Here is a 14,961-nt window from a genome sequence, read left to right on the forward strand (position 1 = left end):
ATAAGTATCTGAATATACTGCAAGACTTCTTGAACAATGTCCTTCTGAAAGACCAGACCGAAGTGGAGATTTGTTTGGTGAAAATTACAGCACACCTCATATCAACTTTCAAGCATGGTGGTGGAAGGGTGATGAGTTTGGTGATGAGGCTTGTTTGTCAGAACCAGGATGTGGGTACTTTGCAGGCATTAAGTTGACCATAAACTCCTGTAAACCAAAGTATTATGGAATCAAATGTGAGGCCATCTGTCTGACAGCTGAAGCTTGATACAAACTGGGTCATGCAACATGACCCAAACACAGCAGTGTGAAAAGAGTCAAGGTGCTGCAATGGCTCAGTCAAAGTTCAGATCTCAACTCGATTGAAAGGCTGTGGTGGAAACTTAAGAGAGCTGTGCATGAATGAATGCCCTCAAACTGAAGCAAGAGTGCAAAGAAGAATGGTTCTTCAACAGTGGTGTGAGAGACCGTTAAAGCCAATTCTGCAAGCTAATGTATCACAGGGTGTACACAGGGCTGCATGGCTATAACATTTTATGTGATTTGTTTGAGTATATCACATTTTATCAGTGGGATGTTTCCAGAGTTATAAATCTATTTTATGTTATTTATATGGAACTAATTCACAAAAACAGTGACATCAGGGTTTATATTTTGAGGTAAAGACTATACAAGATAGTTGTATATACAAAATTTGAGCAGAGTCACCTGATCTTTTTGTATACTTCACCTGAATGTCAGGAATGTGTAATTAATCATATCTGTCACAGCTTAGTGGTTGATTAAAAAAAATCATATGCGACAACATAAGTTTATCATTTATTTATTTAGAATTAGTTCTCTGGTTTGTAACATACAAGCCTGTTGTACAAGGAATATTACAGAGAGGTACAGGTTTTTACATTTGACTCTGTCATGTACGTCGGCTCGGATTTCCACTTTGATATTCAAACAAGGGAGACGTTGCTCTCATAGCTTAAGTCAGTGTCAGATCTGAAATGTCAAGAGTAGCATTAAAAGACACATGACAGTCCACAACCTCGTCAAATCACACTATGTACTATAACCACCCAACCGATGAAAGATAAGTTAAATGATCACATCGTCAGGGTATACTCAGTACAGTTTTCAGTCATTCAAAATTCCCATTGAGCTGTATCACTTGAATATTTGTCCATGCATACATAGGTATATTATACGATAAAAAATATAGCATTTGGAATAAATACTATAATCTTAGAGCAAACTGTCAGACAATACTTGTTATATACTTTTCACAATACTGTATGTACATATATTTGGCTGGATTTACAGGAACAGATAAAATACATATTTAGTCCCGTGTGAAACAGATTTGGTTTCAATTCTTTGGTGCTCATGTGAAACCTTATAATATCTGGGTCACAGGGGATTAAACATATAGATTTTCATAGAGACTTATACGCAGGCACGGAAGACCAGATTCACCAGATAATTCCCGCAGCGCCCTCCTGATCGTCCTTTGGCTGTCTGCAATGCAGGAAGCTACGGCTGTACAGAGACTCTTATTTTTGTTCCTTCATACACAGACAGTCAGTGATGATCAGATGCGCTGCACAGAGTTAACATTGAGATTTACTGATGTTGTGTGAACGCAGCGACGTTGTGGAGAAAACCTGTGCTACTTTGTGAGCCCCCACAAATACTTATCTGATTACTAAGTCAGTGTGAAAAAATGTTTTTTCTTGTGTAAATGTACTATATAAGTCAAAGTATATAGATCTATATAATATACTTCATTTAAAATGAGTCTTGCGTCATGGTCAGTCTACATATTTTTATATTTGTGCCCGGAAACATTTACTAGAAGGACTGGGCACTGGTGCAGGATCAGTGGTGAAATCCCACTGCAAAACCCCCCCAAAATAATACCAATTAAGACAAAATGGTAATGTATTCTGATGACATGATATATTACTATGGCCACAAATATTCAATTGCTAATCTAGTTTTATTAATAAATGATAATAACAGCTGATAGGTTTGATTTGTCTGTATGCTAGAAAAATGTTCGTTTCGTTTCGTTAGCTGTGTAGCTTTTTTTCTTTTGTAAATTCAGACTGGATCATGGTCATAGGTCACACATATGGCAGTTGTTAAAGTGGTAAGTGGTATTCCCCTTTAAATCCCACCTTCAACTCTTTAAAAAAGAGAACAAAGATCAGAGTAGTCATAAATACGATCATAATCAGGTGAAAAGAGAGGCTTGCAATGAACTTGATCGATTTGTCTATCAATGTTCTTTTCTAATTTAGGCTTACTCCCCCTATTTCCTTTGCAGTCCATGAACTACATGAATTATTTAAAATTAATAACAATAATAATGTTATATTACAGGTCATTTTATGCCATTCTGTTGTATCATTTCAGCATTTCATTTAACTGTAAACATACGGGACTGTTTGACATCAGCAGCGGCCACTGAGTGGGAAACTGTAAACTTTATGTTAAAGACCGCTACTCCTGCTTTATATTAGCTCAGGAATACGAACGTAGGTTTGTGGTACAAAAACATCAACACTGTGGAAAACATCTTATGTCTTATGTTGTCTGATTAAGGCTCGACCAAGGTCACTCACTCGACCTACTTTATGACTGACAGTAAGGTAGTATTCAATTGCTATTGCTTCTTAAAATGCAAACCCAAGTCCCAGCCCCACCCTCAACCCAACCCTCGGGTCAGATTTACCATGTTGTCTTACCGTTTATGAAATGAGACCACACGAAAGCAAGGACGGGACGATGTGTCTCGTCACACGTAATATAAATAACCAGACTCATTCCAATGTCTGCCACATCCACTGACAGTCTGTGTCTGTTAGTCGTAAAGCCCATGCCATTGTATTTAAACTTGCTACATTAATTTCCTGGAATGTGTCACAGCCAGCCTGACATTCATTGTGCATTTTGTAGCAGTTGCATACATGGTTTGATTTTAAAACGAGCAGGTGAACAAGGCATACATTATATTTGAACTGAAGGCGGCAGATGCAGAGAAAGAGAGAGACGCTATGAGAACAGACAGTACTACAACATACTGCTGTTTAGTACTATAAGACAGCCAGTAGGGGGAGTAAACGTATTGGCATGCAGTACAATCTTCATAAGAGAAGAGCGTTGTCTTTCTTCAGCCTGGTCATGTTGTGGTTATAAAAAATAGTTTCATGTCCCAAAGAAAGGATTTGTTTCTCATTAACACACAGATGATGAGCACCCATGTCCCACATGTGAAAAGCGATGGGTACTACGGCAAAAACGATACACTGAATGTCAAATATATTCTGTTATAAGTTATATTCTGTTATTTAAATTCCTAATGAATGCTTTTCGGAGATATATAATTTCATTTGGACATCAATATTATAGAGGACTATTTACGAAACACATCAACAATTTAAAAAAAAAAAGTGCAGTAGAAAATACAGTTTTTGTGATTTTTGTGATTATAATCTATCCTACATAAACTATGCCCTCAATAATGGCTTATGTCCAAATATGTAAAGACTGATTTCAATGTCATGAAAGGGAAAAAAAATAGAAAAAATGTATTATTTCATATTCTATATTTGCAAAGGTAGATCATGTGCTTAGTATTTTGCTTTAAGAATTAGCTGATGATAGGAAGCAGCAGTTCGGAGGCTCTCTCTGTCCACTTGCTAGGCCGCCCAATGTGTTGTCCTGCTTTATAGTCTCACCCCGTGTCCTACTTAACATCCCGTCAGTCACACTTGACACTGTGGAAACGTCTTCTCATCAGGCTGTCGGGGCCCTCAGCTGTGGACCTGAGCGGTTGATGCAGCATATCCATCGACACCCACCAGCATTACTGGCAGAGACGTGGAAGAAAAGCTCCTGCCACGTCTTATGATGTGTGTGGTGCCACCGTGTGTTTATTTCAGCGTTTTCTCCCCACATTGGCGGCCACGGTTAACGGAAACAGAGCGGTTGAGCAGTTGAATGGCGAGCTGGGATGGTTTGGAGAACTCTGACTCAGAGGAGGTCTGCGGTGCTTGTGGACTCTGAGGTTTGGACCTCAGCGTTGGCCTTCAGAAGGTCTATTATGTCTTGTTGAGAGGCTCCTTCTGCCACCAACAGAGCTGTCTGACCGTTCTGGGGGGAAAAAACAGACATTTCAAAACACTGCAGTGACTTTTCTGAACCACACAGTGGCAGTGTTGTTTTGGGCTAAACACATTCTCTAGTAACTGAACATCAGGAGTATGGTGCATGCTGAACCTGCCCTGACTCTATATACTAATAAACCCTTTTTACATCCTACAATTGTCTTGAATAATAACGGTTTAGCCGGATGTTTGTATTGATGTTAAGCTGAATACAAGTAACCTGCATTTCTATGAAGTATGGTATTTGCACAGGCAATATGATAAAGTAGTGACCTATAAGACACTGTGACCAGTATGTGATTGATCTCTTGTTGAAAATGCACTCAAATATCTAATCACTGCCACTGTCACCTACTTACTTATTTGATCATATTTATTTTCTTGCAAGCATATTTTTAAAAATTAATATGCACAGATTACAATAATGTTTTTTTTTAAATGCAGCAAGGTAAAATAAATAAACGCTGTCGGGCTTGTGCTGTAATTATGTACCGTGCGAGGATTTATGGCAAGCACTCAAGTCGCGCTCTACCAGCAATTATCAGAAATAAGAACGCTTATCGGTGCTTGCGTCCTTATGGATAACAATCTCCCCAACCCGCTGCTACAAACACTCTTCAGAATGCAATGACTTGCAAGCACATCTTACAGTTTAAGAAACGCGCTTGATGCCGAGACGTCAGTCAAATGATACAGCTGACACATCTGCAATATCAGGATTCTGCAAGAATATTTTTGCAGAGTATCTTGGTGTTTTTTCGTCCTTCTTTTAATTCTATTAGGCCACATCCCGAGACATGAGCATAAATGTTCTGTACCACATACGGTGTCAATTTTGTCCACTTGTTAGACAAACTGTTTGACTTGCATGAATAGAAAACAATGAGTCGGAGCTGTTTATTTCCCCACTTTGAATATTATTTATGTGCCCACTACTAAAATATGGTGTGTATTCATGTGTTTTCATAGGGTCACAGTGCAGAAACTATATCAGAGCGATGTAGAATCTGGAAGACTTTTAATGTTGTTTTAGGGTAAGATGCAGCACGGTGTTTGTTGCAACACTGTTGCTACTCTTCCTGTGGCATTTACAAAGCCTCACCTCCACACCTGCATCCATCCTTTTTTTGCAACAGGACACTAAGTGTCTTTGCTCTCCATTTAACGCAGTCAGTCCATTTGCCTCAGTGTTTCTAGGATTGCTTTCATTAGAGAAGTGCTTCGGCAGCGTAAAGCACCGGCCATGATGTGATCACTCTCTGACTGGGGAATCTACAAACTGAAGAAATCAATGCACCGGGCTGAGCAATCAATCTACTTTGTGTGGGCCAGCCATCAGTTCCCATATCCCTATAACCTTACTGAGGGCCCACAGTCTACATTTTTGAGCGAACCAGGTGGTAAAAGCCATGTGACCATTAGTCAAATGCGAACAGCGAAGAATTGTGTGCTGAAATGAATTGCTGAACGTCTCATAAACGAGAGGTAAAACATCTACAAGTTTACAACAAGCCACTAAATGGCCTGATTTCAACTGCACAACCTAAAGCTATACCTTATCTTTGAGGCTGGTATCGCAACGACCTGTCTCCAGCAGCAGGCGAGCGATGTGCGTGTGCCCGTGCTCGCTGGCACACATCAGGGCCGTCGAGCCCTCGCGGTCCTGGGCATTTACATCCGCGCCGCAGCTCAGGAGCAGCTTCACCATGGCAACGCGGCCATGGCTCACCGCAAGCATGAGTGCTGTCTGGCCCGCCTAGAGAAAGAGTGAGAAAAACAGAGATTAGAATTAAACAGTGAGAGGGCAGGAATGATGGGAAGATATATATATCTTACATGCAGACAGAGAGAGAAAGTGACGAGTTAAATAGTACATTAACTTGTTATACAAACATACATAATTGTTTGTTCTGGTGACCTTGATTTGCTTCTGCAGTCCTTTTCATGATTTCTGTGTGGTTTCCACTAAAGGAAATCTTGCAGTTGAGGAAAAAAAACATGTCCTCCTGTAAAGTGACCTACATTTTATACCAACCCTTCACTGCCTTAGGGAATGTATTTACTTCCTTTTCCTATTTTATTTTATTTGTACAACACACCAAACTGTTTGATATCCGTTTTATTTTTAGTTCATCCAGTGTCTAAGTGCAATTGCCGTCTGTATATACACCTGTCTGGAGCGTGCGTTGACATCTCCCACTTTCAACAGTTGCTGTGCCACTTCAAGATCATCGGGGCTCTCAGCAGCCGTCAGTGCAGCCAGCATCACTGGAGTATAGCCTGCCTTATTGAAATTGTCTGTTTCGCACAGGCCTGAATGTACACAGAAAGTGACTGAGTGAGTAAAACAGATGAGTTAGAATCTGTTATAGTTATAATCTTTCCTTTTAGTTAGATTTGTCGTTCTGTGTGCTTTTCCGTCTCACCGGTATCCAGCAGCAGTTTGACCACAGGGAAGTTGGAGTGTGACACGCTGTAGTGAAGAGCCATATTCCCATTGCCGTCTGTCAAGTTAACAACATATGGCAGGAGAGTGGGTGTGGTCATCCCCACTTGTCGCAGGTATAATCTGACAGTATCTGCCTGGGAGTCTTTTTGACTGGAGACTCTGAACCACTCCTGGTAGAGCACCACTAAAACCTGGCGCTGAGGAGAGAGACAGAAAAGACAGTGGAAAACCTAAAACTTAAAGTCGGGTTACATTTTATTAAGTCCAATCAAAGAAATCCTTACCATTTCTTTATCTGGGGATGAAACCTCCTCCATGCGGTCCTTTACGTAAAGGCATGCATCTATAAACCCCTTGTCGACTTTTCCCCTGAAAACCAAAACCATACAACACAGAAGGATTAAGTATGGCCAAAAGCCGGCTTCTGTGGTTGTTGTCTAAATCCTGTCAGAAATTATAACAAGAAAATACAAGAAAAAAATGCCTTGCACGCCTCCGAGGCTTACTCACATCACTCAACAGTCTGACACATTGATAGCACACGCAAACCTCAACAGTCACAGTTTGCTCTGATTCACTGCCCATTAATATCCAGAGAGCGCTCAAACTGGCCATCCATCACGCAAACTGAGCATCAAGCCTGAGTGGGTCACAATGTGACCTGTACTAGCTTTCCAGCTATAACACCTATACACATATAGAAGCACATCCTGCACGTACCCACAGGAACGATCAGACAGGTGCTGAATGATGAGTTAATATAAGTCCTGCTTTCTCCTCACTGCCTGGGCCCATGGCCATCAGCCCTGTCCGCATACCTGAGACTGATAAGTGATCAGTCAATGACAGGGAAGACAACACTGCTGGTTATTTGCTTTGTCCTAGAACAAAGTATGTCTGTGTGACTATTGAGCACCCTTAATCAAAGGGTTTAGTTGCAAGTTGGAATATGTGTGTGCTTGTGTGAAGCGTTTAGTGTGTTTAGTGTGTATATATATTACAGACACACGTATGGCAATGAATTTGCACAAGATTTAAAAAAGCATGAGTGTGTGTTAACTGAATTCCTATGCATGCAAGTCAAAGTCCCAATGTAATGCCTCCGGTGCATGTATGAAGCATTAATCAGCACCTGTCCTATACCAAGTATATCAGATAAGGCTGCATACGAATGACTGTTCCAGTATTTGTACCTGTGAGCAGAGAATGCAGTCTCTACAGTTTAAAGAATTTACATACACAAATATTTACTAATATTTAACGCTAAAAACCATCTTGTGTTTTAAAATTCATGTAATTAAGTATTTACCAGTGATATATTAAAAATTTAAGCTCAGAAGTTTAACAGTTTGAATCTGAGCCTTCAGTAGTTTGATCAAGATGTTGATAAGTTTTTTAAAAGGTTACGTATCCATGTCGGTGTCGAAATAAATGTTTAATATAGCGTTGTCAATTTAAAAATTAAACATTTAAAGATAAAGATACCATTTAATATAGCACAGCTCTTTTTATAATGGCCAACAAACCTTTATATAGCTTGATTTACTGGCAACTGCTTTGTTAATTGATAAGTTGTGAATTTGTTTTTTCTTTCAGGGTGTAAAGGTAATATTGTGCTGTTCACAGTGTCTGTGAAAACTAAGTAGAATCAACCAGAAAAAATCTAAGCTTGATCCATCCATATATTTAAGCTGGCTGTGGTCATAAAATGAGAGAAATAAAGTGAAAAACTTGCACTACAATCAGCTAATTTAGGTTTGCATGCAGGGGGAGAAAACTTGTGGAGCAGTCTAGAGCTCTTCAGGAGTGGAGATATGGGCATTTAAGTGTATGATGGTGAAGTGCAAACTGCCTCCAGGGCAAAAACAGGAGCATAATAAGCATAACAAAACCTTGGCTCTTTGCAACTATCTGCACAGATATGTCAGCAAAAAGGTAACGAAAAACCCAAAGTGATATTAATATGATATAAGCTTAATGCATGCTGACCCCAGTCCTGCAGCCAGAAACTGAACAAGTAACAAAAGCAGCTTTAAGCCTCAGTTTTGAACTGTGTGTGTTGGTACAGTAGAATTATTCTGGTGATTGTTTTAAAGTCCCTTTTGGCTGGTTTTCATCTTTGCTTTGTGTTGTTGGTTTTGTGCTCATAAATAGTAAAAGAATGATCCTATGTATTGTGTCCTTAACATAGGGATTTGTGCTGGTTTGTGGAACTGTAGACTGAGGTTTCTATAACTGGTGTTTAAGTGACAATGTGTTTCTGGCCATTGCAAAAAAGTAATGAGTAGTGTAATAAGTAACAAGCGCAACAACTTTTTTGAGTAACAACCCAAACACTGCTTCTAGAAAATTCTGCAAATGTGGTTATTTTGGAGAAACCATTTGATATCATAGCAGACCCAATCTTCAGTTACATTTATGAGAAACACATCACCTACAGTGCAACACAGTAACATAAGATTATAATTTAAACTCTGCTGTCGGTCTCACCCTTCAGCCTGCTCTTCCAGGAGCTCCTGGCCACTTTCTGGATCCAGCAGACCTCTTTCAGTCTCCTTCTCTTGAGCTACAGCACTTCCTCCCTCAGCTGGGACCTCTGCATCTTTTCTCTGGGCTTCTGCTCCCTCCTCGGGCTGCTTCTCAGGCTCCTTCTCAGGCTCCTTCTCCACTTCTGGTTCTGAGCTATCTTCCTCTTCTACCTCCACATTTGACTTCTCATCTCCACTGGACTCTTCACTGGATGTCGTCTCATATCTTAAAGAGAACATAATTAAAAAGATGGCAGATTTTATAACAGCTCCCCAGAAATAATTCAGATCATTCCACAAGCTAAAGCTTTCCCACACTCTCCAAATACAGAAATCCATCCAAGCCATTTTGTCTGTTATACTGTATATTCAGAAATATTTACAGAGTCTACTGAAAATCTAAGTTTGTGCAGCACTAGCAGCATCACCAAGGAAATGTCTAAGCAGGTAAAACTAATATTAAGTCAATGTTAAGTCAGCTCCAGGCAAGACAAGGTAAATACTAACAGGTTATTCCCCTCTAGACTTCACAAGTGAGATGAAAAAGATGTTTGCCCTGTGCAGCCTTGCCCTCATATCCTAACATAAACATAATTTAAACATACATAAAAAGCCACAGACATGTTTGAGCACAAACATAAGCAACCTTGAATAACGTACAACCTTGTTCAGTGAGAAAAGGCTAATGATATGCTGCGGAGGCTGCTGGAGTAGCATGTACATAAGTGTGATTACTGGTGCGCATCATCAAGCCACCTCTGTAAGGCCAGTGATCAGATAAGGTTATACTGAATACCACTGATTCAGACTTCTTGTAGACACACAGACACACAGTGAGACACCACAAGAGACGTTCAGGGGCCACAGCATTCTCTAGATTCCAGAGGAGCTCAAGGGAGAGCAAAGATAGGTTAGACTATCCAAAGAGAAGAAGTATAAACAGCAGACCACTTCCTGCTGTGGGCAGAAGCCTAAAGATAGTCCGAGAAAATATTATTGTCTGACATGTTTGCCTCATTATAAATAACATCTGCATATTTCAGAATTGGGTGGTGGAACATGGAAATGATCAAATATTTATAGTAAAGAAAAGAGGTTGAAATAAAAACTAAAGAAATGTAAACTAGATGTCAAAAAGTTTTATATAATCTAATTTATTAAACATAATATTGTAAGTTTATAAGGAATAGATTCTTGCAATACCATAAAGAATCTGTTACGTGTTCTTCTGAATGTGGGTATGTTTGCAGATTATTGTGTTGAAGGGAGGAAGGAATGGACTACACCACAACAGTCTGCAAAAACACTGCAAAGGTGAGCAGGTCACAAAACAGTGAAGCCCAGGAATGTAAGAGCAGGAACACGGGAATAAAACAAATGCTACGCATGGCAGCCATTTCCGTCATATGCAGGAGATTAAAATAGCCAGGAATTTAAAACAGAAACTTTTTACGTAAGTGATGAGAAATACTGTAAACGACCACAACAGGATATGAAATAATGCTGTAAAGATGACCTAAGAGCAAATGCTACTTTATAGCCTTATGGAGGGACAGTCTTGTTCCTGGTACTCTGTTGGTTTTCTTGTTCATTGTGTCTTCTTGTGTCCCCCTATTTCTATCATTATGTTTAGTGCAAGTCTTTGTGCCTAAATTTTACTTTGAAGGTTAGTTTTCTCATATCTTGTAGTTTTCCTGCTCTTTCCCTGCTTTGTCATTGTCTACCTCATTAGTAGGTAAATCACCAGAACCAGTACTTAACTTTTCAATAAGAAAATTCTGAAAACACAATGGTCCTTTTTTTTTCTCTTTTCCAGTAGTTTAGGTACCGTAGGCAGCATATGAACTGATCGGGGTTGTTTAAAGAACAGGATATGCGGATGCTAATCAATGCTAAAAATTGCTAACACATTAAATACCCCTTTGCAGCATTACTGATACCAGCACAGCAGTAGACAAGAACACTGCCCCTCCCTCCACTAGCAGCTAATCACATGAGCAGCAGCACAACAAAGTCGGCAAAGCATCTTAAAGACAACACCGTAACGATTCTAAAGATTAAAGATTCTTAATGAAGAATTTTTCAGGTCAATAAAGCTTGAAGAACATTTAAGTATTATCACACTCGTGTATTATCCACATTGGCTGTCTTTTAAGTCATCATTTAGATAGTGGCTAATTTACTAATTATAAACAGTAATGCTAAAGTGGGAGCAAAAGTTATCTTCTCTGTGTCCCAGATTGAAACAGAGAAAGGTGTACCAGTAACAACACCGAAACAGTGTTAGCCTACTTTACCAACTCTGTTTGAACATAAAAAACAAGAAAACACAAATATTTTAGAAATCTGTCAAAAATGTGTTTAAAACTAAAAATTAGACCATTCCCTTAACGTTTCATGGTTTTGCGTCCACTTTTAAGTAATCAAGCATAAAATTCAATCGCTAAAATGAATTGATATGTTCCGGAATGTCAGTAAATAATTTTAATTTAGCATCTGAATCAAAAAATAATAACGTGCTTTACTATGTGTTCCTCCTTTTTCATGAAAGAGTAAATTTGAGAATTTGTGGTTAACACCAATTATATTTTAGCATAAAGAGCTTGCACATACTGCTGGATTAACCATAACAGAAACATAAAATAAAATATGTTGATAATTCCCATTCCTGTCAATTTAGGGGCGCTGTGGCATAAACGATACACTGGGATGTGGTCTATTAAATTTGTAATGTAGACCTGTCTTACTGCTCTACATCTGTTTCCCTTTGTTTTCCATTTTCAACATAAAGAAAAACTACACATTAGAGAAGTGTTTGAAAAAAATAAAATAATTTTCTGAAACACAAATATCTTAGTATGCTTTTTGTCATGTTATCTGAGCCCTTAAAGCAGTAATTCTCAAACATAGTAGGTGCATAAGGCCTCTGAAGATGGGTGAGGGTGACCATTGGAGCCATATAGTGAAGTTATATAATTGAGACACAAAAACAACTTTACTGAATTACTGAACTCCTCCTGAGTTTTATTTCACTAAAATACAATTCCTTTCTTAGATTTAATAACAGAAAATTGAACTGTGAGCCATGCCAGAAAAAAATTGAGAACCACTGCCATCCCCTTACTTTAAATTCATAAACACACACACACACTGCAACCAGCATCAGCAAATGCTGACATAAGCACGCTAGCACAAATCACCTAGGTGCCATCAACAGAAACTATGCATACATATCACATAATCTAAACACACATTAATGCAGGCACGTTAGCACACCAGCAGAAGCAGCAGCAAGGTCAGATTCAGGACAATGTGTCTTTAGTGAGCCTGACAAACAGCAAGAAGCAGATGTCTGAAGTACAGCTTAATGTCCAAGTTTAAAACTGAGTGAACAGTGACAAAGCTGACGCATACACGGCTAAATGACAAAAGATTAAGATTAACACTGCTGCACAGACAGTTTTTTGTCTTGAATGAAAAGAGTGTTTGTTAAAAATGGACCTCATGTACCCTGAGATACAGCTGCATGAAAATCCAAAGTGTCGCCTGTGGATTTCTACACACAAAGATGAATAAATCAAATAACATCAAATCAAATTTCTCAGACAATCCTGTATCTTTTGCTCTTTGCTCGAAGAAATTTGTGGGTAATCCATCAAACTGAAGCCCCTTTGCATATAGTAACACATCAAACCTAATAACAAATACTTTTATTAAACTAAATCAAGATGAAAGGGGATTTTATTTGACATTAATCAGAAGTGGCAACACATTATTTTTCCTATAAGGATGAACACTGACAAAAGCATGAAAATATAAGTGCACAAAACACATTTCAGCCCACACAAAGATATAAATCACAAAGAGATTGGACGATGACTAAAAAGAAGATTTTACCCTCCATTCACCCCCACAAACTTCAGGTTTTTCTTGGCTCCCTTGTTCCCCTGCTTGCCTGCTGCACCATTTTTCTTCATGATGGATTTGAGACCTAGTGAAGAGGAGGACAGAGCGAGAGGCAGAGGGGAAGATGAAAAATAAAAATGAGGAAAGTAAAAATTAATTAGGTTTCTGTGGAATTTGGGTGTGTGCATGTGTATTTTGTGTGTGTGTTCAAGTTCAAGTGATTTGAAACATCTTCACAACTAAACAGTTAGTCAGAGGGCTTCACAGTTTTTTAGTGTTTTAAGATCTGTCACCTTTACAGGCTTATGGTTAGAATAAATACAGCCCTGTAACATCAGTGATGCAGGTTTTTGAGCTAAGTACTGATAAGGAGCCCAAAGGTCCATTTCTTCTTTAGTATGAAGGAGGCAGTATCCTTTTTTCACATTTTAAATCATATGACCACAGAACAGTTTTTCACTTTTGCTCATTACATTTTCAATGACCTTTGGCCCAGAGAAGATGGTGACGTTTCTGATTCACGTTCACAGCTTTCTTAAGTTTTAACCTACATTTGTGTATGGCTTCATGAACTGTGTTCACAAAGATTTCTAGAAGTGTCCCAGAGCCCATGCACTGATTTCCATGACAGAATCATGCCTGTTTCTAAAGGTCTGCCACCTCAATCACAAGAATCAAGCAGCCAATATTTTGAGCCTTGTCCCTTGCGCACAGAGATTTCTCCAAATTTGCAGAATCTTTTGATAATATTATCCACTGTAGATGATGTTTTTGCAATTTAACATTAATCATTCTCCAATTAATAAATGCAATTTTTTTGCAAACTGGTAAAATGTTGCCTCTCTGTAATGCTCTTTTTATACCCAATCATGTTACTGACATGCTTATCATAAACTTTAGTCCCAAAATGCTCCTCTAGCTCTTTTTTTTAGTACCACTTACTTTTCCAGCCATTTGTTGCTCCTACCTGAACTTATTTGACACGTTACTGCTATCAAGTTCAAAATGAGCTAATAATTTTTCATTTAATATGATTTCTACATCCCATTATGAATAAAATATGGGTTGATGAGATTTGTAAATCATTGTATTTTGTTTATATTTACATTTGCACATAGTACACTTACATTTACATTGTTATTGACTTGTATCTCATTAAGTAACAGACAACAACAATTTGCAACTGTATTTCTTTGGGCTAGTGTTAAAAGTATGTCTGTCTGTTTGTTTCTGTGTGCTCTTGTATGTGAATGTCAGTGATTTTGAGCCTGGAAGATATTGGAAAAAAAAACCTCTTGATGCAACGAGTAAGTACAGCACATCAAATGATGTGGAACACTTGTGTTAACACAGAACAGAAAAGCTAGAGCCCCATTTGCTAAGTATACTCTATACAAAGACAACAACAAAACTAATGTGGGGGAACAGTATTACACTGGGAAGAAAGATGACCTTTGTTATTAGAAGTGCACGGCAAAATGATCTGTTAATGCAACAACATTGCTTAGATAATGAAAAAGACAACAATTAAGACTATGAACTGAAATCTAAAGCACATGCTTCAGTTTTTAATTAGATTTAACTTTCCAAGTACACACCAAGGCCTCGAAGTATTCTCCATGGAAATATATACAGGTCAAGACTATACACCTTATTGACAACATCCAACCTTGACTCTGCCAGGCCCATTTATGTATGTAACTGCACAGGAATTGATTCTGTGTGGGCTCTTATGCTGACTCCCCTTGGCTGTGAGCCCAGTATAGCTGTCTCAGTTGTGCGTGACAGCAGACATGGTGCAGAGTATCTGTAATGTTTTATGCAAGGACATAAGACCGTAGCTTTGAGCCAAAAAACACCAGTTTAAAAAAAATTCCCAGGGACCACCATCTAAGAAGAATGATGCTTTTAGATC

The 14,961-nt window shown here is 38.7% G+C and overlaps 1 protein-coding gene across 6 annotated transcripts in view; it reads right to left on the reverse strand.

Moving 5' to 3' along the window:
• Positions 1-807: 807 nt before the first annotated feature.
• kank4 (KN motif and ankyrin repeat domains 4) overlaps positions 808-14,961 on the reverse strand; it is a 76,613-nt gene continuing 62,459 nt past the window's right edge. For all 6 annotated transcript variants that reach the window (XM_005457111.4, XM_013275840.3, XM_005457108.4 and 3 more), the window contains 7 exons: positions 13,038-13,131; positions 9,103-9,366; positions 6,897-6,981; positions 6,590-6,809; positions 6,334-6,476; positions 5,719-5,919; positions 808-4,149 (listed from right to left, as the gene is read on the reverse strand). In XM_005457111.4, the coding sequence (XP_005457168.1) occupies positions 4,030-4,149; positions 5,719-5,919; positions 6,334-6,476; positions 6,590-6,809; positions 6,897-6,981; positions 9,103-9,366; positions 13,038-13,131 (1,127 nt within the window). In that variant the 3' untranslated portion in view covers positions 808-4,029. The remainder of the gene's footprint in view (positions 4,150-5,718; positions 5,920-6,333; positions 6,477-6,589; positions 6,810-6,896; positions 6,982-9,102; positions 9,367-13,037; positions 13,132-14,961) is intronic.

The sequence above is a fragment of the Oreochromis niloticus genome, linkage group LG17, assembly GCF_001858045.2.
Source record: "Oreochromis niloticus isolate F11D_XX linkage group LG17, O_niloticus_UMD_NMBU, whole genome shotgun sequence".
Taxonomy (NCBI): domain Eukaryota; kingdom Metazoa; phylum Chordata; class Actinopteri; order Cichliformes; family Cichlidae; genus Oreochromis; species Oreochromis niloticus.